Raw genomic sequence first — 25,421 nt, forward strand, 5'->3', positions numbered from 1 at the left:
GTGCACCCCCTATGTGCACGTCCCCCCCACTGGACATCAGATGACCTGCCTCTCCCATTGGCAAGTGGGGAGACTGACGTTGGGGAGGGGCCCTCAGAGCCACCCACCAGGGTTCCCTGCTCTCTGCATTCCCCTGCTGGCCACCCGGGGACACTGCAGCCTTGCTCCCCCAGCCACCAAACAGCCTCTGCAGAATTCACTCCACTCCAAATTCCATCTGCAGGGGCCTGACTGGCTCTTGGATGTGGGGAGAGAAATGAGCCACTCATGGAAGGGCAGCCTCAGTCTCCCCAAGCACCCTGTCTACCCCACCTGCAGGGAACCGCTTCCCTGGGCCAGAGCCCGGCCAGGCCCATCTTGCCACTTGGTCACCAAGTGGTTCATTCCCAAGGGACGCAGGGAATTTTCACAGCGGTGGGACAGGCCCCCTGCAGCCCCCCCTCACAAGCGCCCACTCCTCCCTTAAGTGGCGTGGGTCAGGAAGCACCTGCTTGGGCCGGAACGCTGATTCTTGAAGACTGGAGGGCAGACACTGCCCGCCCTGCACAGGTGGGATCTCCAGCCAGGACTGAGCTGTCCCCTCCCCACGTGCGGGCGGCTACCCCCTTCCAGCCGGGCAGTGACCCTGGGGACCGGGACCTGGCTCTGACGTCCGGATGAAATTCCTGCCCCCAGCACTTCTGCGTGGGCGGGTGGAGGTCGTGCACCCTCAGCATCCTCCCAGGGCGCCCTGGGGGCCAGTGACCATCTTGGGGCGCCTCTGCGGGACGATTCCAATGGGGGTTGCTGCGCGCCGGCCACATGCCCCTGGGAGAAGAGCACCCCAGAGGGGGTGTGAGTCGGGGGTTTAGATGTGAGCTCTGGTGCACGTCACTTCAACGCCTGGCGAGATGGGGGCGACCAACGAATCCACCCGTGGCTGGAGAGGTGGCGCTCCAGGAATGGCCCGGCAGGGCGGCGGGGGTTACGGGCTCGGCTCCGGGCGGTGGGCTCAGCGCGGCGCCTTTAAGCGGGGGCGGCGCGGGCGGGGGGCGGCCGCGAGTGGCTGTCACCGCGGCCGCCGGGGCGGAGCCAGCGCGGAGCCGGTCCCGGACGCCCCAGACCCCGCCCCGCGCGGGCGATGCCGAGCGGCGCGGCGGGCGGCGGGGCCGGCGGGGCGCGCAGAGGAGCTGGCCGCGGCGCGAAGGCGGCCGGAGTCCGGCCCCGCCATGGGCTTCCTGCATCAGCTGCAGCTGCTGCTCTGGAAGAACGTGACGCTGAAGCGCCGGAGCCCGGTGAGCGACCCCGCGCGCCTCCGGGCCTGCCCCGAGCCGGAGGTCGCGCGCACGGGAGGTCCAGCGGCGCGCTTTCCGCGCGCACGTGCGGCCGGGCCGGGCGCGCGTAGACCCCGGGCGGGCCCCGGGGGCGGAGGGCCCGAGCCCCCACCCCGCCGGACCTCGCCCGTCCTTGCTGGCTCCGGCCTCCGGGGAGGGGGCTCGGCCGTGCCCAGCCCGCGCGGCCCGCGCCCGCTGACATTCGCGGTGCTCGGCTGAGTCACGGGGATGGGCGCCCTGCGCGCTCTTCGGGGCTAGCGGCTCGAGTAGGGGGGCGAGCGGCCCCAGGACTCTGGGGTCGCGGGAGTCCCTCGTTCCCGGGACAGAGGGCTGGCATGGGGGACTCTAATCCAGCCCTTGGTTTCTGGGCCCAGCCCCCCTGGAGCACTTGCAGGGACCCTGCCCCTTCCCTCTGCCCTTGGACAGACAGCTCTCCTCCCCCTCCCCCTCCTCTTCACCCTTCCCTCGAGTCCCCTAGCCCTTGCTCCTGCTTTCTCACCAACGGGAATGTCCTTGCTGTGCCAGCATCGGCCAGTCTGCACCCCTGAACCCTTTTGTCCTTTGGGGCAGTCCTCCCTGAGGCTGATCCACCCTCTGATCTCCCCTGGGAGCCGGGTCCTGCTGTTCCAAGCTGTGACCACCAAACACCCCAGCCCTCTGCCCTGTGCCTGGGGCAGCCCCGGGCCTGAGGGTGCAGGACACAGCAGCTGTCAGGGACAGAAGCCCTGGTGAGGAGCCAGCCTGAGGCCGTATGGATGTCATCATGCTGGCCCTCACCGCTCCTGCCCTGGGAAAGGCAGGGGCATCTCCTGTTGTCCTGCCCAGCCGACAGCACAGGGAAGCCTGGGCAGCTTGGGTTTCTGAATGGGCCCTGGGGATTTTCCACAACCAGGCCCAGAGAGGCTGGGGTACGGAGTGGGGGGCCTAAGGAGGAAGCATCCTCTTGCCCACCTGGGGCCTGAGAGGCTCCTCTCCCACCTGACTCTGAGTCCCCTCGGGCTGATGAGCTCCTGCCAGGGTCCCTCCTCGGGAAGAGAAACCCGGGACCGCAGACACGGCAGGGTGGCCGTCATCACCATGGCCTGGCAGGACTCCTCTGGGCACCTGAGCCTGGCGGGGAACACGTGCCTGGGGCTGGCTGGCTCTGGGTGCCATGGATCAGGCCTGCAGCCTTCGGGTTCCTGGGGACACCAGGGCAGGGCTTGGCGGGGGGAGGGGTTTGGGATGCGGGCATGCATTGGTATCAGCCCCAGGGTTCTTGGCAGTAAGGGCCCCCTAGGGGCTGGGAACAGAGGCTAGAATGAGGGCCCCTGAATCCACTGGGGATCTCAAGGCTCAGGGAAGGGAGCAGTGGCTTGTGGGGCACCTGGCAGGCAGGTGGGAGGTGTCTCCACTGCCCTACACCCAGGAGTGGCCCCCACCTGCTAGGTGGAGCCCTCCCTAGAATCTTATCTTCTTGTGCCCCTGCCCAGCAGCACTACCAGGGGCTGGTTAGGCCACACGGAGGTCCTTGGCTTGAGACCACAGCAAATCAGAAATTCTTCCTCCAGGGTGGCTGAGGCCTTTGCTGGGCTTGTGCTATGGGGCAGGGGCTGGGGCTAGCCAGAGGCCTGGCACACTCCTGCTGGCTCCCCCTTTCCGGGGAGGGTCTTGGGCTTCAGAATTAGACCTGTGGGCTCGGCCAACAGAGGTTTTGCTCTGCATGCTATGCACTTCTCTGGGGGGTGGGGGTGCACCCCCTGGAAAGCTTGGTTTGGAGGGTAGGAACCAAGGACCTCTGTGCCTGGGTTTCTCCAACTGTGAGTGTCGCCTGTCCTCTCCTAGCTGGGGCTGCTGGGGCCTCATCACTGGGTAAAGAGGCCATTCCATCTTCAGTTCTCTTCTGTTCTCCCCTTGACACAGCAAGAGGGGGCTCAGGCCCAGTGTGGGCACCCAGGCTCCGGGAACAACATGGGGGCACTGGACTAATCTCAGGGCACCGGGGTTTGACCACCTTGCGGGCCCCTAGTGGGGTGCAAGGGGCAAGGAACCTGTGCTCCCTGCCTGTAACCAGATGCCCCTCTGCCCGCCTGCCCGCCCAGCAGGCCTCCCCCTTCCCAGCAGCTCCTGCGGCGGCCGTTGCTATAGCAATGAGGAGGTAGCCGAGGCCTGTTGCTGCAGTTACACGGTGGAGGTGCCCAGTGGCAGGGCAGGTGTGGGTGGGGCTGGTACCTTGGCCGTGACCCTGGCCACCTGCCTCACGTGCAGCCACCCTGGCTCTGTGTATGTGTGTGTGGCATAGGTGCCTGTCCCCAGCCCTGTGGGTGCCATGGTGCCTCCTCGGCTAGCCCTGGGCTGGATCCTGGCTCGGGGAGGGGGTGGAGGCTGGCACGGACTGGGGCGGGCATGGGGTGCGGACACACAGTGGGGTGTTTCAGACCACAGAGCACTATTGTCAAAGCACGTAAACAACAGCCACTGTGCCACGCTGGGGGGCTGGGAGCCCGGGCCCTGGGCCAGACGGAATGCTGGGGGGGGGGGGGTGCGGCTCTGGAGTCTGTCTGGGGGCAGGGGTGAGGATGAAGGAAACCTGGTCCTCTGAGAAGAGCTGGTGGGGGTGAGGGTCAGGATGTGTCTTTGGGCTGAGCCGGGGGGGGCTCCCCAAAGAGCAGCTCGCCTGAGGTCCTCTTTCCACCTTCCCTCCCTGAGCTAGGAGAGGTGACGGTGTCACAGAGAGTGAGAAGTCCTCCCGTTTTCTAGGTGAAACAGAAGGAAGGCTGGGGCTCTGGGGCCTCTGGCATTCCTTCCCCTCTCTGAGCAGGTTCTGCCAGGGCTCACCTTGGTGCCCAGCTGGGGGTGGCAGGAGCAGTCCTGGGAATAGAGAAGAGTTCTGGGGAGCGCCGGCAGGGCTGCCGAGCCCACCTGAGCCACGTGGAGTGAGGGAGAGGGGCCAGGGCAGAAGGAGGCACTCGGGGCTTTCAGACCTCTGAGCAGGTTTTCCTGGAGGCTCAGGGCCCTAGGCTAGAGCCATGCCTCCCCTTGTCCAGGCCTTGTCTTCCTAGGCTCTCATGTGGGGTGTAATGGGCTGTCACAATGAGGGGGGCTGACACTGGGGGAGTGTGGGAGCCATAGCTGGGGTCCAGGACCACCTCCAAGATCCTAGCCAGGAGAAGGTGGGGAAGGAGAAGCTGAGCTGGGCAGATTCATGGGTCATAGTAGACCACAAGCTGACTGGTCTGTCCCTGCTGGCAAATCACTGCGGCACACAGAATCTGGGCTGGGGGTGTGGGAGAGCGGATTTGCTGGGACCAGACAACACTCATGCTCTCGCCCCCATAGAAAAGGACCTTGAAGAAAGGGGAGGCCAACTCTGTTGGCCCTGAGAGCCTGGGTTAACTTTCTGTAGTTCCTGTGGGAGGTATGTGGGGTCCAGGCTGGGTGGGGCTGGCCCTGCCTGCCAGAAAGACATCTATCTGCCTGGCGAGAGGAGGGTGTGGGTCTGTCCTGTCCAGCCCGGGGCAAGTGGTGTGGGAGGCAGGTGGCCTTACTCAGCCCACCCTTTCCAGTGGGTCTTGGCCTTTGAGATCTTCATTCCTCTGGTCCTCTTCTTCATTCTGCTGGGGCTTCGGCAGAAGAAACCGACCATCTCTGTGAAGGAAGGTGAGTGTCCTTGGTTGGGGGGAGTGGGGGGGGCCCAGGGCACAGCTGGGCGGGCAGTCCTCACTGCATCATGTGTGCGTGCCTGTCCTGGGTGCACGTGACCATACACGTGTCCCAGCTCCCACGCTGTCCTGGTGCGGTCCGTGTGCCTGTCCCCCCGCGTGGTCCCTGGCCGTGCCTCCTGGCTGGGCCTGAGGACAGGGCTGGCCATGGTGGCCATTCCTCACTGTTCTCCTCTGTTCTGTTTTGCCCCTCCCCCGCATGGTCTCTGGTCCTCCTCCCGGGCCTGCATGCAGTCTGTAAGTGAGCGGCCCTCCTGGTGCCGCCTAAGCGCGCCCCGCCCCCGCTTGCATTAACAGCCTTTCCTGGCCTGGCTGCGTCCTGCAGAACCCCTTGCCCATGGTCAGGGACGGCTGGCGCACTGGAGGACGGGGGGGCAGTGGGTACCCAAGGGGGCCTGGGCCACGGGGCGGCTCCCAGGTCAAGCTTCTGGGGGGGGGGCATCCGTCTCTCTGTGGGGTTGCCTGGCCCTGCCTTGCAGGGCTGGGGCCAGGTCACCTGGCTGCTCTCCTCTCAGACCCCCGTGGGCTCCTGCATTCTCTCTGCTAACCAACTGGCCAGAGAGGTCAGAGGTCACTGCCCAGTGGGGGCCCCACATGCTCCCCTGGGCTCTGTGGGCAGTGCCACACCTGAATTCTTAGGGTAGGGGTCAGGCATTTTGGCCTTGGCTGGCCGAGGAAAGAGGGACACTCTGGGAGTTGTGGGGAAGGGATGACCAGACACCCTTTGACCTCTGACCTGCTGGGGTCATCTGCACTAGAACTCTTGGCCCTCTGCCCCCTGTCCGCTGCCCGAAGCTGCTTTTCCTCCTTGACTTTCTCTAAATTTCTTTATTTGGCCTTCATCTTCCTCCCCTTTCTCGACTCCTTCCCCTGACGTCTCCGCCCCTCGGGCCCTCTCACCTGCCCCCACCGCCCCCCCACCCCCCTGCAGCTTTCTACACAGCCGCGCCCCTCACCTCTGCTGGCATCCTACCTGTCATGCAGTCTCTGTGCCCGGATGGCCAGCGAGACGAGTTTGGCTTCCTGCAGTACGCCAACTCCACGTGAGTACCCCCCCACCCCCCCCCCGCTCCCTCCCCGCCCCCTTCCCCCGCAGAGGCCAGTGGGTGACCTCCGATGGTGGTGCAGGGTCACTCAGCTGCTGGAGCGCCTCAACCGTGTGGTGGAGGAGAGCAACCTGTTCGACCCTGCGCGGCCCAGCTTGGGCTCGGAGCTCGAGGCCCTGCGCCAGCACCTGGAGGCCCTCCGCTCCGGCCCGGACACCTGGGAGAGCCACTTGGACAGACCTACAGGTACGCCCTGGGCAGCTTGGGCTGTGCCTATGCTGGGGGGCTCGAGGCCCAAGCTCTGACGTCAGCTGCGTTCAAACCCCAGCTTGGTCACTTATAACCGCGGGCCAGTGTTGGGGCCTCCATCTGAGCCGTCGCTCTGGGTTCCTGGGGCAGACGTGCTCAGGCGGACCCAGCTGAGCTGCCCTCCATATGGCTGGGTCTGGTGCGGGCACCTCGGCTCTGCGTCTGTTCTGGGTGCCTTGACCCTGGGCACAGCTGGCCCTCAGTGCCGTCCTTCTGCCTGTCCAGTGTCCTCCTTCTCCCTGGGCTCGGTGGCCAGGGACCCACGGGAGCTCTGGCGTTTTCTGGTGCAGAATCTGTCGCTACCTAATAGCACAGCTCAGGCCCTCCTGGCTGCCCAGGTGGACCTGCCTGAGGTGAGTGGGACAAGCGTCCTCAGCGAGCATGTGTCTCCTCTTGGGGTGGCTCCCGGCCCTGGGCTAGCCTCTCTGCCCTCCCCTGCTCGTAGGAATGGAGAGCAAGGGGGGGGGGGGGATGCGGAGCTCTGAGGCAGCCCTGGGGCTGGGTTCTGGGAACCCCTGGCCTGAGCCACACCCCCTTTACACCCAGGTCTATCACCTGCTTTTTGGCCCTTCGCCTGCCCTAGATGTGGGGTCAGGACTCCCCAGGGGTCGGGACCAGCCCTGGAGCCGCCTGGGTGGCAATCCCCTATTCCAGATGGAGGTGAGGGGACCTGGTAGTGGGGTGGGGACACGCCACCTGCCCCCGGGTGGGTGTTTCTGCCTGAGAGGGTGAAGAAAGGAGCCCCCTTGATAATCCTGAGCCTCTCCTGGGGGTGAGGGAGGTCCCTGGGAGTCTGTGGCTAGAATGAGGAGGGGGAGGGCAGGATAGTGATGTGCGTCCACCCCTCCCCACCCCCCATTACAGCGCCTGGGCTATCTCAGACTTGGTGCAGGGGGTGGGGCAGGGCAGACCCGAGGCCTTCTTGGGCTGGGGCCTCGGTTCCCTCTTGGTTGGGGTCCCTCCCCAGCTGTTCCCTGCACCTGCCCCCAGGAGCTGCTGTTGGCCCCTGCCCTGCTGGAACAACTCACCTGTACACGGGGCTCTGGGGAGCTAGGCCGGATCCTCACTGTGTCCCAGGGTCAGCAGACAGCACTGCAGGGTTACCGGGATGCTGTCTGCAGTGGGCAGCCTGCAGCCCGTGCCCAGCGATTTTCTGGGCTGGCTGCTGAGCTCCACAACCAGTTGGATGCGGCCAAGATTGCCCAGCAGGTGAGAGCCTGCCTGCCTGCTGGCCCTGCGGGCCCACCGCCTGGGCTGGGGGAGATGCTGGGGCTCCTTGGGCCCAAGGCTGCGAGCGGGGTGTGCCTGTGGTTGGGTGTCCCACGCACCCCCAGGGAGCCATGCCCCATGTCCTCCCCCATGCCCCTAGCCAGACTCTCCCTCAACCCCTCTCATCCCCGCCTGTGTCCTCCATCCACCCCTGACCTCAGTCACACACCTTCACATCAGTCCCCAGCCCCTGCTCCCTCTCCTGGGCCTGCATCTCCCCACATGCCCCGTTTCCCCTCAGCTGGGCCTGGACGCCCCCAACGCCTCGGTTCCCCAGCAGCAGCCGCCACCCCCACAGCGACTGCAGGCGCTGCTGGAGGACCTGCTGGACGCCCAAAAAGTTCTGCAGGATGTGGACGTCCTCTCGGCCCTGGCCCTGCTGCTGCCCCAGGGCGCCTGCGCCCGCCGGGCACCAGGCCCCCCAGCCAGCGGCCCTGGAAGGATGGCCAACGGCACCGGAGCTGCGGGGGGCACGAGCTCCAACTCCACCGTGGAGGAGGGCGCCCCGTCCGCTGCGGCTCCGGCCTCCTCGGACGCGCTGCAGGGTCAGTGCTCCGCCTTCGTGCAGCTCTGGGCTGGCCTGCAGCCCATCCTGTGTGGCAACAACCGGTAGGTGGGTGGCAGGGAAAGGGGACAGGAAGACAGGGGCGGGGCCTGACCCCGAGGCCGGGCTTTGACCGCCCCCACACACACACCTGGCACCCACTCTGAATCCCGGCCCCATGTCCCGCCCCTCCCGATGCACCACTCCCGCCCTGAGCTTCTGCCCTGTCGGCTCTTGAAGCCCCGCCTCCAACCCCGGACACCCCGCCCTGATCCCCATGGCAGACCCCCAGCTGCGCCCCTAACGTCCGCACCCCGTGCTAGCACCATCGAGCCGGAGGCGCTGCGGCAGGGCAACATGAGCTCCCTGGGCTTCACGAGCAAGGAGCAGCGGAACTTGGGCCTTCTCGTGCACCTTATGACCAGCAATCCCAAGATCCTGTACGCGCCGGCGGGATCTGAGGCAGACCGCGTCATCCTCAAGGTTCGCCAGTCTGGCGCGGTGGGGGCTTGAGCCGCATGTGCCTTCTGCCTCCTTCTGGGGCAGAAGCTGAAGGAGCAGGCCAGAGGGGCTCTGCAAGCCAGGAGCCCAGTGCAGACCCCGTGCAGACTGGGGTCAGTAGAATTGTCATGAGAGGGGGCTGTGGCCCTGGCGCTTGAGCTCTGACTTGGCTTGGTGGGGGGTGGAGTGGAGAACCGTCGGAGGGCGTTCGAAGTGCAGGGGCACTTGGAGGCTGCTGTGGGGATGTCCTGGACAGGCTGGGTCCTGCCCAGGTGCAGGGTCCTGGCCTGGCTGGGAATGGCCGGGGCTGGCAGTGCTGGTTTGGATAGAGGAGGGGCCACATGGGGCCAGCTGAGGGCAAGATGTTCGTGGCCATTCCAGGGGAGAAGTCCTGTCTGGGAGAAATAGAAATTAGGGCTGGAAGTGGCCCAGGAAGGGGAGAGCCTGTGGAGGGGTCTCTAGGATGAGTGTGGGGGGAGAGGAGGGCCAGGTGTCAGGGCTGTTCAAGGAACATGTGGAGGAAGGTCCAACAGAGGTGAATGGGGGGAAGCGGGAAGCCAGGCAGCCCTGGGAGCCAGGGCAGAGCCAGTTCTGTGGGTCCTTGCAGGAAGGTGGGGAGGGAAAGTTTTCAGGCGCGCGGGCGGAAGTCTGGCCAGAGCAAGATTGGCTATAGGCGAGGACTGGCCTGGGGGGAGACAAAGGAATGGAGAACCCCCTTGCTGGCTGGGGTTTTCCCATGAGCCCCACGACTCATGCCCTCACCCTCTGCAGGCCAACGAGACCTTTGCCTTTGTAGGCAATGTGACCCACTATGCCCAAGTGTGGCTCAACATCTCTGCCGAGATCCGCAGCTTCCTGGAGCAGGGCAGGCTGCAGCAGCACCTGCACTGGCTGCAGCAGGTGCTGGGGGTGCTGGGCTGGGGTGGGGGAGGGGCCACACCTGGGCCACCCTCTGAGCCAGTCCTTCCCCCCCCAGTATGTGGCAGAGCTGCGGCTGCACCCCGAAGCGCTGAACCTGTCCCTGGAGGAGCTACCGCCTGCCCTGCGTCAGGACAACTTCTCCCTGCCCAACGGCTCGGCCCTCCTGCAGCAGCTGGACACCATTGACAACGCGGCCTGCGGCTGGATCCAGTTCATGTCCAAGGTGGGGTGGACGGGCCCCGCGGGCTCCGCTGGTGCCCAGGACCAGCTCCAACGATGCCCCTCCCCCCAGGTGAGTGTGGACATCTTCAAGGGTTTTCCCGATGAAGAGAGCATCGTCAACTATACCCTCAACCAGGCCTACCAGGACAATGTCACCGTGTTCGCCAGTGAGCTGGTCCCCCTAACCCTTGCTCTTCTGCCTCTCCCCGCCCAGCCCCAGCCTCCAGTCTCCCTCCATCACAGCCCTCCCCTACCGCTTTCCATGCCCGTTGAGCCCCTTTCCCTTCTTCAACGTCACCCCGCCTTAGTCCCACCTCCTCCCTGGCCCCGCCCCTCACTCCCCAGTTCTGCCCCAGCCCCTGGTCCTGCCCCCTCCTTCACACCCCGCCCCCTCCCAGCTCTCCAACCCCGGCCCCACCTCCTCCCTGGCCCCGCCCCTCATGCCCCTCATGCCCCGCCCAGCACTGCTCTAGCCAGCCCCCGCCCCCTTTTTGTCCCTGCCCCTCCCTCCCTCCCTTCAGGCCCCTACTGTCCCCCCGACCCCGTAGCCAGCCCTGGCTCTGCCCCTCCACCTGCCCCTCCTGTCCCCAGGCGTGATCTTCCAGACCCGCAAGGACGGTTCCCTGCCGCCCCACGTGCACTACAAGATCCGCCAAAACTCCAGCTTCACTGAGAAAACCAATGAGATCCGCCGGGCTTACTGGCGGCCGGGGCCCAACACGGGCGGCCGCTTCTACTTCCTGTATGGCTTCGTCTGGATCCAGGGTGAGGGCCGCTCCTGGGGCTGCGGGGGTAGGGCCTGGCCGCCCCCTACCCCATGGCTGACCCCTCCTGCCCGCAGACATGATGGAGCGTGCCATCATCAACACCTTTGTGGGGCACGACGTGGTGGAGCCTGGCAACTACGTACAGATGTTTCCCTATCCCTGCTACACCCGAGATGAGTGAGTGTGTGTGGGGGAGACTGGGGGCTGGGGCTTAGGCTGAGCCGCTCCCCTCACGCCCCTGCCCCGACCCCAGCTTCCTGTTTGTCATCGAGCACATGATGCCACTCTGCATGGTGATTTCCTGGGTCTACTCGGTGGCCATGACCATCCAGCACATTGTAGCGGAGAAGGAGCACCGGCTGAAGGAGGTGGGGGGGCCGGGGGTGGAGGTGGGGGAGATGGGATATGGGGCGGAGGTTGGGGGGACGGAGGGGTGGAGGTGGGGGGCAGAGGTGGGGGAGGAATGAGGGGGTGGAGGTGGGGGGCAGAGGTGGGGGATGGAGGGGTGGAGGTGGGGGGCAGAGGTGTGGGGATGGAGGAGTGGAGGTGGGGGCAGAGGTGGGGGGACAGAGGGGTGGAGGTGGGGGACAGAGGTGGGGGAGGAATGGGGGTGGAGGTGGGGGCAGAGGTGGGGGGATGGAGGGGTGGAGGTGGGGGGCAGAGGTGGGGGGACGGAGGGGTGGAGGTGGGGGCAGAGGTGGGGGGACGGAGGAGTGGAGGTGGGGGCAGAGGTAGGGGGATGGAGGGGTGGAGGTGGGGGCAGAGGTGGGGGGACGGAGGGGTGGAGGTGGGGGCAGAGGTGGGGGGGATGGAGGGGTGGAGGTGGGGGCAGAGGTGGGGGGGATGGAGGGGTGGAGGTGGGGGCAGAGGTGGGGGGATGGAGGAGTGGAGGTGGGGGCAGAGGTGGGGGGACAGAGGGGTGGAGGTGGGGGGCAGAGGTGGGGGAGGAATGAGGGGGTGGAGGTGGGGGCAGAGGTGGGATGGAGGGGTGGAGGTGGGGGACAGAGGTGGGGGGACGGAGGGGTGGAGGTGGGGGCAGAGGTGGGGGGGATGGAGGAGTGGAGGTGGGGGCAGAGGTGGGGGGATGGAGGGGTGGAGGTGGGGGCAGAGGTGGGGGGGACGGAGGGGTGGAGGTGGAGGGCAGAGGTGGGATGGAGGGGTGGAGGTGGGGGGCAGAGGTGGGGGGATGGAGGGGTGGAGGTGGGGGCAGAGGTGGGGGAGGAATGAGGGGGTGGAGGTGGGGGCAGAGGTGGGGGGACGGAGGAGTGGAGGTGAGGGCAGAGGTGGGGGGACGGAGGAGTGGAGGTGGGGGCAGAGGTGGGGGGACGGAGGGGTGGAGGTGGGGGCAGAGGTGGGGGGACGGAGGGGTGGAGGTGGGGGCAGAGGTGGGGGGACGGAGGGGTGGAGGTGGGGGCAGAGGTGGGGGGATGGAGGGGTGGAGGTGGGGGCAGAGGTGGGGGGACGGAGGGGTGGAGGTGGGGGCAGAGGTGGGGGGACGGAGGGGTGGAGGTGGGGGCAGAGGTGGGGGGACGGAGGGGTGGAGGTGGGGGGCAGAGGTGGGGGGATGGAGGGGTGGAGGTGGGGGCAGAGGTGGGGGGATGGAGGGGTGGAGGTGGGGGCAGAGGTGGGGGAGGAATGAGGGGGTGGAGGTGGGGGCAGAGGTGGGGGGATGGAGGAGTGGAGGTGAGGGCAGAGGTGGGGGGACGGAGGAGTGGAGGTGGGGGCAGAGGTGGGGGGATGGAGGGGTGGAGGTGGGGGGCAGAGGTGGGGGGATGGAGGGGTGGAGGTGGGGGCAGAGGTGGGGGGATGGAGGGGTGGAGGTGGGGGCAGAGGTGGGGGAGGAATGAGGGGGTGGAGGTGGGGGCAGAGGTGGGGGGACGGAGGGGTGGAGGTGGGGGCAGAGGTGGGGGGACGGAGGGGTGGAGGTGGGGGCAGAGGTGGGGGGATGGAGGGGTGGAGGTGGGGGGCAGAGGTGGGGGGATGGAGGGGTGGAGGTGGGGGCAGAGGTGGGGAGGAATGAGGGTGGAGGGGAGGCTGCATGCACCTGTCCCGCTGCGGGGCCTGGCTGGCAGGGTGGAGGCAGGTCATTCCTTCCAGCCGTCCCACCCCGAGGGCCGAGGCCTCCTGCCCCAGCCTGCTGTGCACCTGCCCACAGGTGATGAAGACCATGGGCCTGAACAACGCGGTGCACTGGGTGGCCTGGTTCATCACCGGCTTTGTGCAGCTGTCCATCTCCGTGACGGCGCTCACGGCCATCCTCAAGTACGGCCAGGTCCTCATGCACAGCCACGTGCTCATCATCTGGCTCTTCTTGGCCGTCTATGCCGTGGCCACCATCATGTTTTGGTGAGCACCGTGTGGCTGGCAGCAGGCCGAGAGGGAGCCTCGCTTGGGTCCTGGCAGAGTATCCCTTGCATTCACCCAGAAACCCAGGCACACGCAGGAGGGACGTCCCGGGAGGGGTACAGGCTCTGCACCGGGGGCCGGGTGTGGCTGATGACCCGTGCCCCCCCCCCCCCCGGCTGTGGCCCAGCTTCCTGGTGTCTGTGCTGTACTCCAAGGCCAAGCTGGCCTCAGCCTGTGGCGGCATCATCTACTTCCTGAGCTACGTGCCCTACATGTACGTGGCGATCCGCGAGGAGGTGGCCCACGACAAGATTACCGCCTTTGAAAAGTGCATTGCGGTGAGGGTCATGGGCAGCCGGGGTGGGGGTGGGGCGCGGCCTCCTCCCCCCGCTGACACCGCTGTCCCCTCAGTCCCTGATGTCCACAACAGCCTTCGGCCTGGGCTCCAAGTACTTTGCCCTGTACGAGGTGGCAGGCGTGGGCATCCAGTGGCACACGTTCAGCCAGTCCCCTGTGGAAGGCGATGACTTCAACTTGCTTCTGGCTGTCACCATGCTGGTGGTGGACGCGGCTGTCTATGGCGTGCTCACGTGGTACATTGAGGCCGTGCACCCAGGTATCAGTTGACCCTGTGGAGGGGGAAAGGAGAGGGTGCGTGGCTCCCTGGGGTGGGTGGCGGGCACATGGCCCAGGCTGGATAGCAACCCCGGCCCTCGGTCAGCCTCCCTTCTGCTCCCCCCACCCCTAGGCATGTACGGGCTGCCCCGGCCCTGGTACTTCCCGCTGCAGAAGTCCTACTGGCTGGGCAGCGGGCGCGCAGAGGCCTGGGAGTGGAGCTGGCCGTGGGCACGCGCCCCCCGGCTCAGCGTCATGGAGGAGGACCAGGCCTGTGCTATGGAGAGCCGGCGCTTGGGTGAGGCGGGTGCCAGGGTGGTGGCTGGGGCAGTCACTGGGTTTTGGGGGCCCCGGGCAGCCTTAGCTGACCCGCCGCCCTGGTGCAGAGGAGATGCGGGGCATGGAGGAGGAGCCTACCCACCTGCCGCTGGTAGTTTGCGTGGACAAGCTCACCAAGGTCTACAAGAACGATAAGAAGCTGGCTTTAAACAGGCTGAGCCTGAACCTCTACGAGAACCAGGTGGTGTCCTTCCTGGGACACAACGGGGCTGGCAAGACAACTACCATGTGAGCATCAGGGCAGAGCCCTCACCAAGTGGGCAGCAGGGCGGGCTCCCTGCAGGAGGTGGGGGTCATGACCCTGCATGCCTGCCCAGGTCGATCCTCACTGGTTTGTTCCCGCCGACCTCGGGGTCGGCCACCATCTACGGGCACGACATCCGCACAGAGATGGACGAGATCCGCAAGAACCTGGGCATGTGTCCACAGCACAACGTGCTCTTTGATCGGCTCACGGTGGAGGAGCACCTCTGGTTCTACTCGAGGCTCAAGAGCATGGCCCAGGAGGAGATCCGCAAGGAGATGGACAAGTGGGTGGGGTGGGGTGGGGAGGGGGCCGAGGGGCTGGGGCAGGGCAGGGCCCAGAGGCGACCCCAGCATCGCTGGCTCCCAAGGTCCAGGCCCTACACGCCCCCACTCCCACGCTGTGTGGCCCTCAGGATGATCGAGGACCTAGAGCTCTCCAATAAGCGGCACTCGCTGGTGCAGACGCTGTCGGGTGGCATGAAGCGCAAGCTCTCTGTGGCCATCGCCTTTGTGGGCGGCTCGCGCGCCATCATCCTGGACGAGCCCACCGCAGGCGTGGACCCTTACGCACGCCGAGCCATCTGGGACCTCATCCTGAAGTACAAGCCGGGTGAGTAGGGCGTGGGGTGGGTGTGGGTGGCCCCCACCTGGCCCTACCCGGCCCAGCGCCCTGACCCCGATCCTGGGCTCCCCCAGGCCGCACCATCCTGCTGTCCACTCACCACATGGACGAGGCTGACGTGCTCGGGGATCGCATCGCCATTATCTCGCATGGGAAGCTCAAGTGCTGTGGCTCCCCACTCTTCCTCAAGGGCGCCTACGGCGACGGCTACCGGCTCACTCTGGTCAAGCGGCCTGCTGAGCCTGGGGGCCCCCAAGGTCTGTGCAGAGGCTGCCTGAGCTGACCTGGGGCCCCCCCACCCCAGGACCCCTCCTCCAAGCCCAGTGAGCTTAAGCGGTGGCCCCCGCTGCTGCCCCAGTGAGCCTAGCGCACCTGGTCGGGCCTGGGGCTCCCTCCTCTCATGCCCCCTCTTGACTTGGCTGAGCCCCCGTAGAGAATCCCCCTCTGGCAGCCCCTGAGTTTGGCTCCTCTGCATTCCCCTCCCTTCCTAGAGCCAGGGCTGCCAGCCAGCCCCCCAGGCCGCGCCCAGCTGAGCAGCTGCTCAGAACCCCAGGTCTCCCAGTTCATCCGCAAGCACGTGGCTTCCTGCCTGCTGGTCTCGGACACTAGCACAGAGCTCTCCTACATCCTGCCCAGCGAGGCCGCCAAGAAGGGGGCCTTCGAGCGTCTCTTCCAGGTGTGGGGTGGAGGGCTCAGGGGCGGGGGTCTCTCCCAGGCGTGGCGTGGAGCGGGCTCAGGGGCGGGGGCCTCTCCCAGGCATGGTTTGGAGGGCTCAGGGGCGGGGGTCTCTCCCAGGCGTGGGGTGGAGGGCTCAGGGTCGGGGGTCTCTCCCAGGTGTTGGGGTGGAGGGCTCAGGGGCAGGGGTCTCTCCCAGGCGTGGGGTGGAGCGGGCTCAGGGGCAGGGGCCTCTCCCAGGCGTGGGGTGGAGCGGGCTCAGGGTCGGGGGTCTCTCCCAGGCATGGGGTGTTGCGGGCTCAGGGGCGCAGGTCTCTCCCAGGTGTGGGGTGGAGCGGGCTCAGGGTCGGGGGTCTCTCCCAGGTGTGGGGTGTTGCGAGCTCAGGGTCGGGGGTCTCTCCCAGGTGTTGGGGTGGAGGGCTCAGGGGCAGGGGTCTCTCCCAGGCATGGTTTGGAGGACTCAGGGGCGGGGGTCTCTCCCAGGCGTGGGGTGTTGCGGGCTCAGGGGCGCAGGTCTCTCCCAGGTGTGGGGTGGAGCGGGCTCAGGGGCAGGGGTCTCTCCCAGGCGTGGGGTGTTGCGAGCTCAGGGTCGGGGGTCTCTCCCAGGCGTGGGGTGGAGCGGGCTCAGGGGCGGGGGTCTCTCCCAGGCGTGGGGTGGAGCGGGCTCAGGGGCGGGGGTCTCTCCCAGGCGTGGGGTGGAGCGGGCTCAGGGGCGGGGGTCTCTCCCAGGCGTGGGGTGGAGTGGGCTCAGGGGCGGGGTCTGCACAGGGGCAGGGGGCATCCCTGCGGGGGGCCGTGCTACAGTGGGTCATGGGCAGCCCTTTCACAGCACCTGGAGCAAAGTCTGGATGCGCTGCACTTGAGCAGCTTCGGGCTGATGGACACCACGCTGGAGGAGGTATTCCTCAAGGTGTCGGAGGAGGACCAGTCTCTGGAGAACAGTGAGGCGGGTGAGAGGTCCCCGAGCTGCTCGTCCGTCCTGCCCCAGCCCCGGGGCGTGAACCTGGGCTGGGGCTGCTCACTCTTCCTGTCTCTGGGGACCAAGGGCTCTGGGTGGGAACAGGGTGCTGTGATGCCCTGCCAGGCTGACTCGGGGGTGAGGAGCTTGGGCAGGTAGGTGCCATGGCACTTGGGGCTCCCCCTGGCAAAGTGGGGCTGAGGGTGGGTGGGTGGGTGAGCGTGGGGACCGGGGTCCCAGGCAGGCCTGAGCCCCGCTTCTCCCCCTCCCTGGCCCCTCGGCCGCGGCAGACGTGAAAGAGTCCAGGAAGGATGCCTCGCCGGGGGCGGCGCTCGCTGGCGGCCTGGCCCGGTGCACGGAGCTGGCGCAGTCCCAGGCATCCCTGCAGTCCGCATCCTCCGTGGGCTCTGCCCGTGGTGAGGAGGGACCCACCCACGTGGATGGCTATGATGACTACCGCCCCCTCTCTGACAACCTGCAGGACGCTGACGACGTCAGCCTGCAAGGTGGGGGGCGGCTGGGCGGGGCCGGGCAGGGTCCCTGGAGGGTGGCGCGGGGCCGCCTGCTCAGTCCCCGCTCCCCGCGCAGAAGCTGAGGCGGAGGCCCTGACGAGGGTCGGCCAGGGCAGCCGCAAGCTGGAAGGCTGGTGGCTGAAGGTGCGCCAGTTCCACGGGCTCCTGGTGAAGCGCTTCCACTGCGCCCGCCGCAACTCGAAGGCGCTCTCCTCCCAGATCCTGCTCCCCGCCTTCTTTGTCTGCGTGGCCATGACCGTGGCCCTCTCCGTCCCTGAGATTGGTACGGCTGCCAGGCCAGGCAGAGGGACATCGGGGGCCAGCGTCCCACTCTAGCGGGAACCACCCGCTCTGGGCCTGGGCACTACATCCGAGACTGGCAGGCACTCTGCACAGCTTGTCTGGGACTCATGCCTCCTTGGGACCCGGACCCCAAGCTTGGACCCTAAGGGTTTGGGGAGGAGGGACCTGGGCCCGGGGGGCCGCTAGTAGGCAATCAGAACCTGCTCAGGCTTCCCCGTGCACCCCTCCAGGTGACCTGCCCCCACTGGTCCTGTCACCCTCCCAGTACCACAACTACACCCAGCCCCGCGGCAACTTTATCCCCTACGCCAATGAGGAGCGCCAGGAGTACCGGTGAGGCCGCCTGCCAGGCAGCTGTGGCGGGCCGGGGCTGGGTGAGGGCGCGGAGATGGGTGGGCACCTCCCCACCCGGACTCACACCGCGCGTTCCCCAGATTGCGACCTTCGCCGGATGCCAGCCCCCAGCAGCTGGTGAGCACGTTCCGGCTGCCGTCGGGTGTGGGTGCCACCTGTGTGCTGAAGTCTCCGGCCAACGGCTCCCTGGGGCCCGTGCTGAACCTGAGCAGCGGCGAGTCCCGCCTGCTGGCCGCGACATTCTTCGACAGCATGTGCCTGGAGTCCTTCACGCAGGGGCTGCCGCTGTCCAACTTCGTGCCGCCCCCACCCTCCCCCGCTCCGTCTGACTCCCCTGTGTCCCCAGAGGAGGACCCGCTGCAGGCCTGGAATGCTTCTCTGCCCCCTACCTCTGGGCCAGGTATGGGCCCAGCAGGCTGCCGGGGGTGGGAGGCAGGGGAAGGCGCGGGCCTAAGCTGACGGTACCTGCTGCGCCCACAGACAACTGGACGTCGGCACCGTCCTTGCCACGCCTGGTGCGGGAGCCCATCCGTTGCACCTGCTCTGCACAAGGCACTGGCTTCTCCTGCCCAGGGGGTGTGGGTGGGCATCCACCCCAGATGCGGGTGGTCACAGGAGACATCCTGACGGACATCACTGGCCACAATGTCTCCGAGTACCTGCTCTTCACCTCTGACCGCTTCCGGCTGCACCGGTGAGCAGGGCGGGAGTTGCGTGCCAGCTGTGGGCGAAGGGGCGGCCCACCCGCCGCATGCCGGGCCTCACTGCCCCTCGCCCTGCCTGCCCAGGTATGGGGCCATCACCTTTGGCAATGTCCAGAAGTCCATCCCAGCATCATTTGGTGCCCGGGCCCCAGTCATGGTGCGGAAGATCGCGGTGCGCAGGGCAGCCCAGGTGAGCCGTACAGCCCAGGCCCTGGGGCACCCAGCTCTCGCCCGATGTGGGCAGGAACCCACAGGGCTCTTAGGGCACTTCTGGGTCCCTCCAGGTTTTCTACAACAACAAGGGTTACCACAGCATGCCCACTTACCTCAATAGCCTGAACAATGCTATTCTGCGCGCCAACCTGCCCAAGGGCAAGGGCAACCCAGCGGCCTATGGTGAGCCTAGGTGGGGGGTGGGGCAGGCGGGGCCAGGGCTGGGCAGGCACGGAGCAGGTCCCTGAGGCTGCCTTCCCCTGTGCCCTAGGCATCACTGTCACCAACCACCCCATGAACAAGACGAGCGCCAGCCTCTCCCTGGACTACCTGTGTGTACGGGGACAGGGAGGCTGGGGGTGCTGCTGCGGGACCCGGTGCCCGGCAGGGGCTGATGGCTGCCTTGCCCCCAGGCTGCAGGGCACGGACGTGGTCATCGCCATCTTCATCATTGTGGCCATGTCCTTCGTGCCAGCCAGCTTTGTGGTCTTCCTGGTGGCCGAGAAGTCTACCAAGGCCAAGCACCTGCAGTTTGTCAGCGGCTGTAACCCTGTCATCTACTGGCTCGCCAACTACGTGTGGGACATGGTGTGCCCCCCCCCCCCCGCATGGCTGAGGGGGGTTCCCATTACCCCTAGACCCGTGTTGTCCCACGACCTTGTCTCCTGCCAGGCCCACCAGTTCTGGCCCCAGACCCTCAGCCCTGCCCCTGGAGCCCTCACCCCTGCCCTGGGGCCCCTTGCCCCTGCACCTGGGCCCCTTACCTGCCACTCCTGCTCTGGTAGCTTAACTACCTGGTCCCAGCCACCTGCTGCGTCATCATCCTGTTTGTGTTCGACTTGCCGGCCTACACGTCACCCACCAACTTCCCGGCCGTGCTCTCTCTCTTCCTGCTCTATGGGTAAGGGGGAGAGGGCGGGGGAGGGGGCCTGGGGTGGGGGCGGGCCGCCTGGTGACGCCTGCACCCACCCACCCGCAGGTGGTCTATCACCCCCATCATGTACCCGGCCTCCTTCTGGTTCGAGGTACCCAGCTCAGCCTACGTGTTTCTCATTGTCATCAACCTCTTCATCGGCATCACGGCCACGGTGGCCACCTTCCTGCTGCAGCTCTTCGAGCATGACAAGGTGGGGCAGGGGGGTGGCGGGGCACAGCGGGCAGCAGGGCAGGGGGCAGCGGGGCACAGCGGGACGGCGGGCAGCGGGACAGCGGGCGTCAGGGCAAGGGGGCAGGGGGGAGGCAGGGCACAGCGGGCATCGGGGCATGGCAGGTGGCGGAGCCCAGGCTGTGCCCGTGACCCCCTGTTAACCCCCCCCCCAGGACTTGAAGGTGGTCAATAGTTACCTTAAAAGCTGCTTCCTCATCTTCCCTAACTACAACCTGGGCCACGGGCTCATGGAGATGGCCTACAACGAGTACATCAACGAGTACTATGCCAAGATCGGTGAGCGGGGCGCGGGTGCCCTACGGGGTCATGTCCCCAGAGATCGGCACTTGCAGGCGTGGGGGGAGCCTCCCCAGGCACAGGCCCTGAGCCGGCTGCCCCACAGGCCAGTTTGACAAGATGAAGTCCCCGTTCGAGTGGGACATTGTCACCAGGGGGCTGGTGGCCATGACGGTCGAAGGCTTCGTCGGCTTCTTCCTCACCATCATGTGCCAGTACAAGTCCCTGAGGCAGCCACAGTGAGTTGGGGAGTGCCAGGAGATGTGGGGGCCATGGCAAATTGGGGAGCACTGGGTGATGGATGGCCCGGCCTGCCCTGTCCCCACAGGCGAATGCCAGTGTCTACCAAGCCTGTGGAGGACGATGTGGACGTGGCCAGCGAGCGGCAACGGGTGCTGCGGGGGGACGCTGACAATGACATGGTCAAGATCGAGAACCTGACCAAGGTGGGCCAAGCCCCGGTGGGGCTCCCGGGGGGGCGGGGCCCAGGTGGGGGCGTGTTTCCAGGCGGGGGCGGGGCCCGGCGGGGGCGTGTTTCCAGGCGGGGGAGGGACCCGGTGGGGGCGTGTTTCCAGGTGGGTGCAGGGCGCAGATGGGGGCGTGTTTCCAGGCCGGGGCGGGGCCTGGGTGGGGGCGTGTTTCCAGGCGGGGGAGGGACCCGGTGGGGGCGTGTTTCCAGGCGGGGGAGGGACCCGGTGGGGGCGTGTTTCCAGGCAGAGGCGGGACGCGGTGGGGGCGTGTTTCCAGGGGTGGGGCCCAGGTGGGGCCGTGTTTCCAAGGCAGAGGCGGGACCCGGTGGGGGCGTGTTTCCAAGGCAGGGGCGGGGCCCAGGTGGGGGCGTGTTTCCAGGCAGGGGCGGGGCCCGGGTGGGGGGCGTGTTTCCAGGCGGGGGAGGGACCCGGTGGGGGCGTGTTTCCAGGCGGGGACGGGCGCAGATGCGGGCGTGATTCCAGGCAGAGGCGGGACGCGGTGGGGGCGTGTTTCCAGGTGGGGGGGGCCCAAGTGGGGGCGTGTTTCCAGGTGGGTGCAGGGCGCAGATGGGGGTGTGTTTCCAGGCCGGGGCGGGGCCCAGGTGGGGGTGCGGCCTGGCGAGTGCTTGGCCCTGCTGAATGGGCTGATCCCTCCCCTACGCCAGGTGTACAAGTCTCGGAAGATTGGCCGCATCCTGGCGGTGGACCGCTTGTGCCTGGGCGTGCGTCCTGGCGAGTGCTTCGGCCTCCTGGGCGTGAACGGCGCGGGCAAGACCAGCACCTTCAAGATGCTGACGGGTGACGAGAGCACAACGGGGGGCGAGGCCTTTGTCAACGGGCACAGGTGCAGGCGGGCGGGCGCCTGGGAGGGTGGGGTGACTGTGGCCGCCGGTGCTGATGGCACGGTGTCCCCAGTGTGCTCAAGGAGCTGCTCCAGGTGCAGCAGAGTCTGGGGTACTGCCCGCAGTTCGACGCCCTGTTCGACGAGCTCACAGCCCGGGAGCACTTGCAGCTGTACACGCGGCTCCGCGGCATCCCCTGGAAGGACGAGGCGCGGGTGAGGGGCGCCCGGGCGGGGGGCGGGGGGGGGGCTTTCGGGAGGGGCGGGCCCTGATGTCGGTTCTCGCCCCCAGGTGGTGAAGTGGGCCCTGGAGAAGCTGGAGCTGAGCAAGTACGCGGACAAGCCCGCGGGCACCTACAGCGGTGGCAACAAGCGGAAGCTGTCTACAGCCATTGCCCTCATCGGGTACCCCGCCTTCATTTTCCTGGTGAGCTGGGATGGGGGGTGGGCCCATCTGCACCCTCTGGTGAGCCGGGGCCGCAGGCAGCGGGTTGGGCCAGCTGGGGTGGAGCGGGCTGCCGCGGCTGAGCCTAGCACCGCCCCCAGGATGAGCCCACCACAGGCATGGACCCCAAGGCCCGTCGCTTCCTTTGGAACCTCATTCTGGACCTCATCAAGACAGGGCGCTCGGTGGTGCTGACGTCCCACAGGTGTGTCCCTGCCCTTACCGGCCCTCCCCCCCCCCACAGTGCCCCGCCCCCCCATACCAGCCTGTGTGTCTGCCCGCAGCATGGAGGAGTGTGAGGCGCTGTGCACACGTCTTGCCATCATGGTGAACGGGCGCTTGCGCTGTCTGGGCAGCATCCAGCACCTGAAGAACCGGTGAGCCGGGCCAGCAGTGCCAACGTGGGGTGGCAGGCTGTGGGGTCTGTGGCAGGTGGGGGACGGGCTGCCCTGGCGGCTGGGGACTCAGGGCCACAGGCCTGTCCCGCAGGTTTGGAGATGGCTACATGATCACGGTGAGGACCAAGAGCAGCCAGAACGTGAAGGATGTGGTGCGGTTCTTCAACCGGAACTTTCCAGAGGCTGTGCTCAAGGTGGGTGGGGCCCCAGGGGTAGGGCTTGGGGGTCTGTTGAGCAGCCTCTGACCCCCGTCCCCGCCCCAGGAGCGTCACCACACGAAGGTGCAGTACCAGCTCCAGTCAGAGCACATCTCACTGGCTCAGGTGTTCAGCAAGATGGAACAGGTGGTGGGTGTGCTTGGCATCGAGGACTACTCTGTCAGCCAGACCACCCTGGACAACGTGAGTGCTCCAGGTCAGGGGCGTGGTGCCAGCCTCGGCTGGCCCCCGCTCACCCACCTGCCCCTGTCTGCCAGGTGTTTGTGAACTTTGCCAAGAAGCAGAGTGACAACCTGGAGCAGCAGGAAACAGAGCCACCCTCGGCCCTGCGGTCACCCCTGGGCCGCCTGCTTAGCCTCTTCCGGCCCCGGCCTGCCCCCACAGAGTTAAGGGCACTTGTGGCTGATGAGCCTGAGGACCTGGACACAGAAGATGAGGGCCTCATCAGCTTCGAGGAGGAGCGGGTGAGCCGCCTTTGTAGGGTCAGTCTGGCCAGAGCGCTCAGGTTCTGCATAAGGAGAGGTGTGGGGGAGGGGTCGCCTGGGGACTCCTGCTGTCCTGAGCTCAGGGAGACAGAGGGATTCCTCTGATACTTCAGAGCTATAGGGTAAACATGGGAGGCCTCAGACACAGGCAGATACAGACTCGTTGCAGACCGCACAACATGTTGGGAACGCACAACATGTTGGGAACTTGGAGGGATTTCCGAGACAGGCAGAGCAGAATAGGGGGGAGCAGAGCCTGGGGACCGGGGAGAGCTGGAAACACTGCAGCCACCTGACCTGGCCGACAGAGGCCACAGGAGGCTTCACCACTGAGGGAGAACTCCAGAGAGACAGAGGAGGGGTACCCAGTCCCAGACCCGGGGTGGGGGGTGGGGGTGTCTGTGGATGCCTCCCCAAGCCCGGCCTGCCTGCCTTCTGCCCACCAGGCCCAGCTCTCCTTCAACACGGACACACTCTGCTGACCACCAGGCGCTGGCTCAAGGACATGCAGTGGGGACAGAAGTTAGGCGGTGGCCGAGGCCCCACCCCGTGCCCCCAGTGCCCGCCCACAAGGCCCTGGAACGGGAGGTCCAGGACCTAGGGTTTCCTGCCCCCTCCAGCCCCTCACCCGTCCTCAGCCCTGCCTGAGGCCACTGCGCTGCCCTCCCCTGATTGTGCCAAAGGTTGGCCTGGCCCTGGGCTGCGCACACCCTCACCCTGCTCTGCCTTAAAGCCTTGGGGTCTGGCCGGCCCCTAGTCTCTGCCCCTTTCCAGCTCTGCCCGCCACCCCTAGGGCCACTGGGGTGACACAGGCCACCAGGCACTACCAGACTCTGCTGGCCCGGCCTGACCTTCTGAATGGGCTTTTCTCTGATCCTCAGTACTGATGGGCCGGTCTGGGGCTGAGGATGGGGACTGGGGTAGGTCCTGTCTCCAGGCCCTTATTTATTTTGCTTTAGGAAGAGGCTTCCTCATCTTGCTGTCAAGCAGGGAGGCCCCCACCTGAGGGAAGCCCTGGGCGTGGGCCAGGGAGGGGCTGCCTCAAGGTGGTGGGCCGGGTGGCAGGAATGGAGAAGCTGGACCCACTGGCCGGCAAGGGGCCAGACCCCCTCCCCACCCCCTCCAGCTGCCATTGCTCTCCCCAGCTTGGCCCCCTGCACACCCACCCACCCGGGAGCCGGACCTGTACATAGCGCACAGATGTTTGTTTTAAATAAATAAACAAAAAAGCCCATGCAAGCCTGCACATGTGGAGTGGGGTGTTGGGGTGAAGATGGGCCCCCTTGATGCAAGGTTATGGTCTCTGCCTCACAGGCACAAATGCAATGTCCCCGAGCGCTGAGCCCAGAGTGAAGGGAAGGTGGCCGGGTTAACCTGGAGGAGGGGGTGGGGCGCCTCATCCCTCTAAGCAGCTGTTGGGACAGATGGGGGTACTGAGGCAGGGACTGTCCATCACTCCCCTCCCCTGCCCCACCCACACAGCCCGGACTCCCTGCCTGGAGGCAGGTCCTGAGTGGGCTTCTTTGTGCCATGTTGCCCACCCTGGGGGTGTGCACTCCCTGCCACCTTCTCCCCAACCCCTGGGACTCAGGGCCCACTGAGGGACCACAGGCCGGCTGTGTGTGCTAGGCTGTGTCCATCTCATCCAGGATGGGGGTGCTTGCAGGATGGGGTGATCTCTAGGCTAAGAACCAAGTCCAGGAGGGAATGTCAGAGGTTGGAGGCAGTGTGGAGGCTCCCAAGAACGGGGGGTGGGGGGGTGCGGCACTCCGCAGCAATGGAGCCTGGAGACAGGCCACAAGGACGGGTCCCAGAATCAGCACCCCTCGAGCTTGGCCATGGTCAGTCTCCCAGCAGAGACCCGTTCAAGGGGGCTGGAAGGGACACAAGACTCCCCAGGAGGAGGGAGGGTCATGTGAACAGCTTGTTTCTCAAAACCTTTTACCCCAGTGGGGGGTGGGCTGCAAAATGGTGGTTTTCTTTTTATTCTTTCTTGTTTTACTTAGGATTTATTTATTTATTTATTTATTTAAAGAGTCAGGGGAGGAGCAGAGGGAGAGAATTTCCAGTCAGACTCCCCACTGAGCACAGAGCCCAAAGTGGGCCTTGATCCCCCAACCCTGAGATCATGACCTGAGCTGAAACCCAGAGCCGGATGTTTAACTGACTGAGCACACAGGTGCCCCAAAATGGCGGTTTTCTAATTATTTCATCCTTTTCTGTGTTTATTTCCTGGTATTTTTTTTTTCCAAAGAGCTTCACTTTTAGAAATATATTACTGTGGATGCGTAGGTTTTTAAAAAATCAACATGTTGTCATTCATGGCTGTCATCATAAAGATTCTTTTTTTTTTTAAGATTTTATTTATTTGAGATAGCATGAGCAGGGGAGTGGGAGAGGGAGAAGCAGGCTTCCTGCCGAGCAGGGAGCCCGAGGTGGGGCTCGATCCCAGGACCCTGACCTGAGCTGAAGGCAGACGCTTAAGACTGAGCCCCCGAGGTACCCAATAAAGATTTTTTTTTTTTATTGTGAGAAAATACACTTAATGTTTACCGTTTTAACCATTGTAAGTGTACAATTCTATTGCTGTCATTTTTACGGTCAAACTATCCTGGATATGGCCAGTGGGACTCCTGCATG

General features: G+C 66.1%; 1 protein-coding gene across 6 annotated transcripts; it reads left to right on the plus strand.

Annotated features, from left to right (window-relative positions):
* Nucleotides 1-1,124: 1,124 nt before the first annotated feature.
* On the plus strand, nt 1,125-24,020 carry ABCA2 (ATP binding cassette subfamily A member 2). 6 transcript variants are annotated; one of them, XM_035723744.1, is made up of 49 exons: nt 1,125-1,274; nt 4,859-4,952; nt 5,249-5,251; nt 5,946-6,057; nt 6,143-6,306; nt 6,595-6,722; nt 6,916-7,029; nt 7,360-7,578; nt 7,880-8,247; nt 8,506-8,665; nt 9,455-9,583; nt 9,660-9,827; nt 9,897-9,993; nt 10,418-10,591; nt 10,668-10,770; nt 10,847-10,961; nt 12,749-12,939; nt 13,127-13,277; nt 13,351-13,555; nt 13,688-13,852; nt 13,941-14,121; nt 14,211-14,423; nt 14,553-14,749; nt 14,836-15,018; nt 15,253-15,437; nt 16,266-16,386; nt 16,685-16,900; nt 16,983-17,189; nt 17,440-17,542; nt 17,644-17,963; nt 18,044-18,257; nt 18,352-18,457; nt 18,552-18,663; nt 18,752-18,812; nt 18,894-19,068; nt 19,266-19,381; nt 19,460-19,607; nt 19,801-19,924; nt 20,031-20,163; nt 20,253-20,370; nt 21,060-21,238; nt 21,310-21,451; nt 21,528-21,662; nt 21,782-21,885; nt 21,965-22,057; nt 22,170-22,272; nt 22,342-22,479; nt 22,554-22,760; nt 23,228-24,020. In XM_035723744.1, exons 1-49 carry the CDS (start codon nt 1,209-1,211, stop codon nt 23,261-23,263), a joined length of 7,296 nt encoding a protein of 2,431 aa, XP_035579637.1. In that variant the 5' UTR covers nt 1,125-1,208; the 3' UTR covers nt 23,264-24,020. The 6 variants fall into 6 exon arrangements, with proteins under 6 accessions (XP_035579637.1, XP_035579641.1, XP_035579639.1 ...); XM_035723748.1 differs by having other exon boundaries at nt 16,685-16,810; XM_035723746.1 differs by having other exon boundaries at nt 7,916-8,247.
* Nucleotides 24,021-25,421: the final 1,401 nt, after the last annotated feature.

This window comes from Zalophus californianus, chromosome 13 (genome assembly GCF_009762305.2).
Source record: "Zalophus californianus isolate mZalCal1 chromosome 13, mZalCal1.pri.v2, whole genome shotgun sequence".
Taxonomy (NCBI): domain Eukaryota; kingdom Metazoa; phylum Chordata; class Mammalia; order Carnivora; family Otariidae; genus Zalophus; species Zalophus californianus.

Bases quoted from the DNA above. Each gene is read 5' to 3' on its own strand.
- ABCA2 (XM_035723744.1), top strand. From the start codon at position 1,209: ATGGGCTTCCTGCATCAGCTGCAGCTGCTGCTCTGGAAGAACGTGACG. The intron at 17,190-17,439 runs GTACGGCTGCCA...GCACCCCTCCAG, and splicing joins CCTCTCCGTCCCTGAGATTG to GTGACCTGCCCCCACTGGTC. The intron at 17,964-18,043 runs GTATGGGCCCAG...CTGCGCCCACAG, and splicing joins GCCCCCTACCTCTGGGCCAG to ACAACTGGACGTCGGCACCG.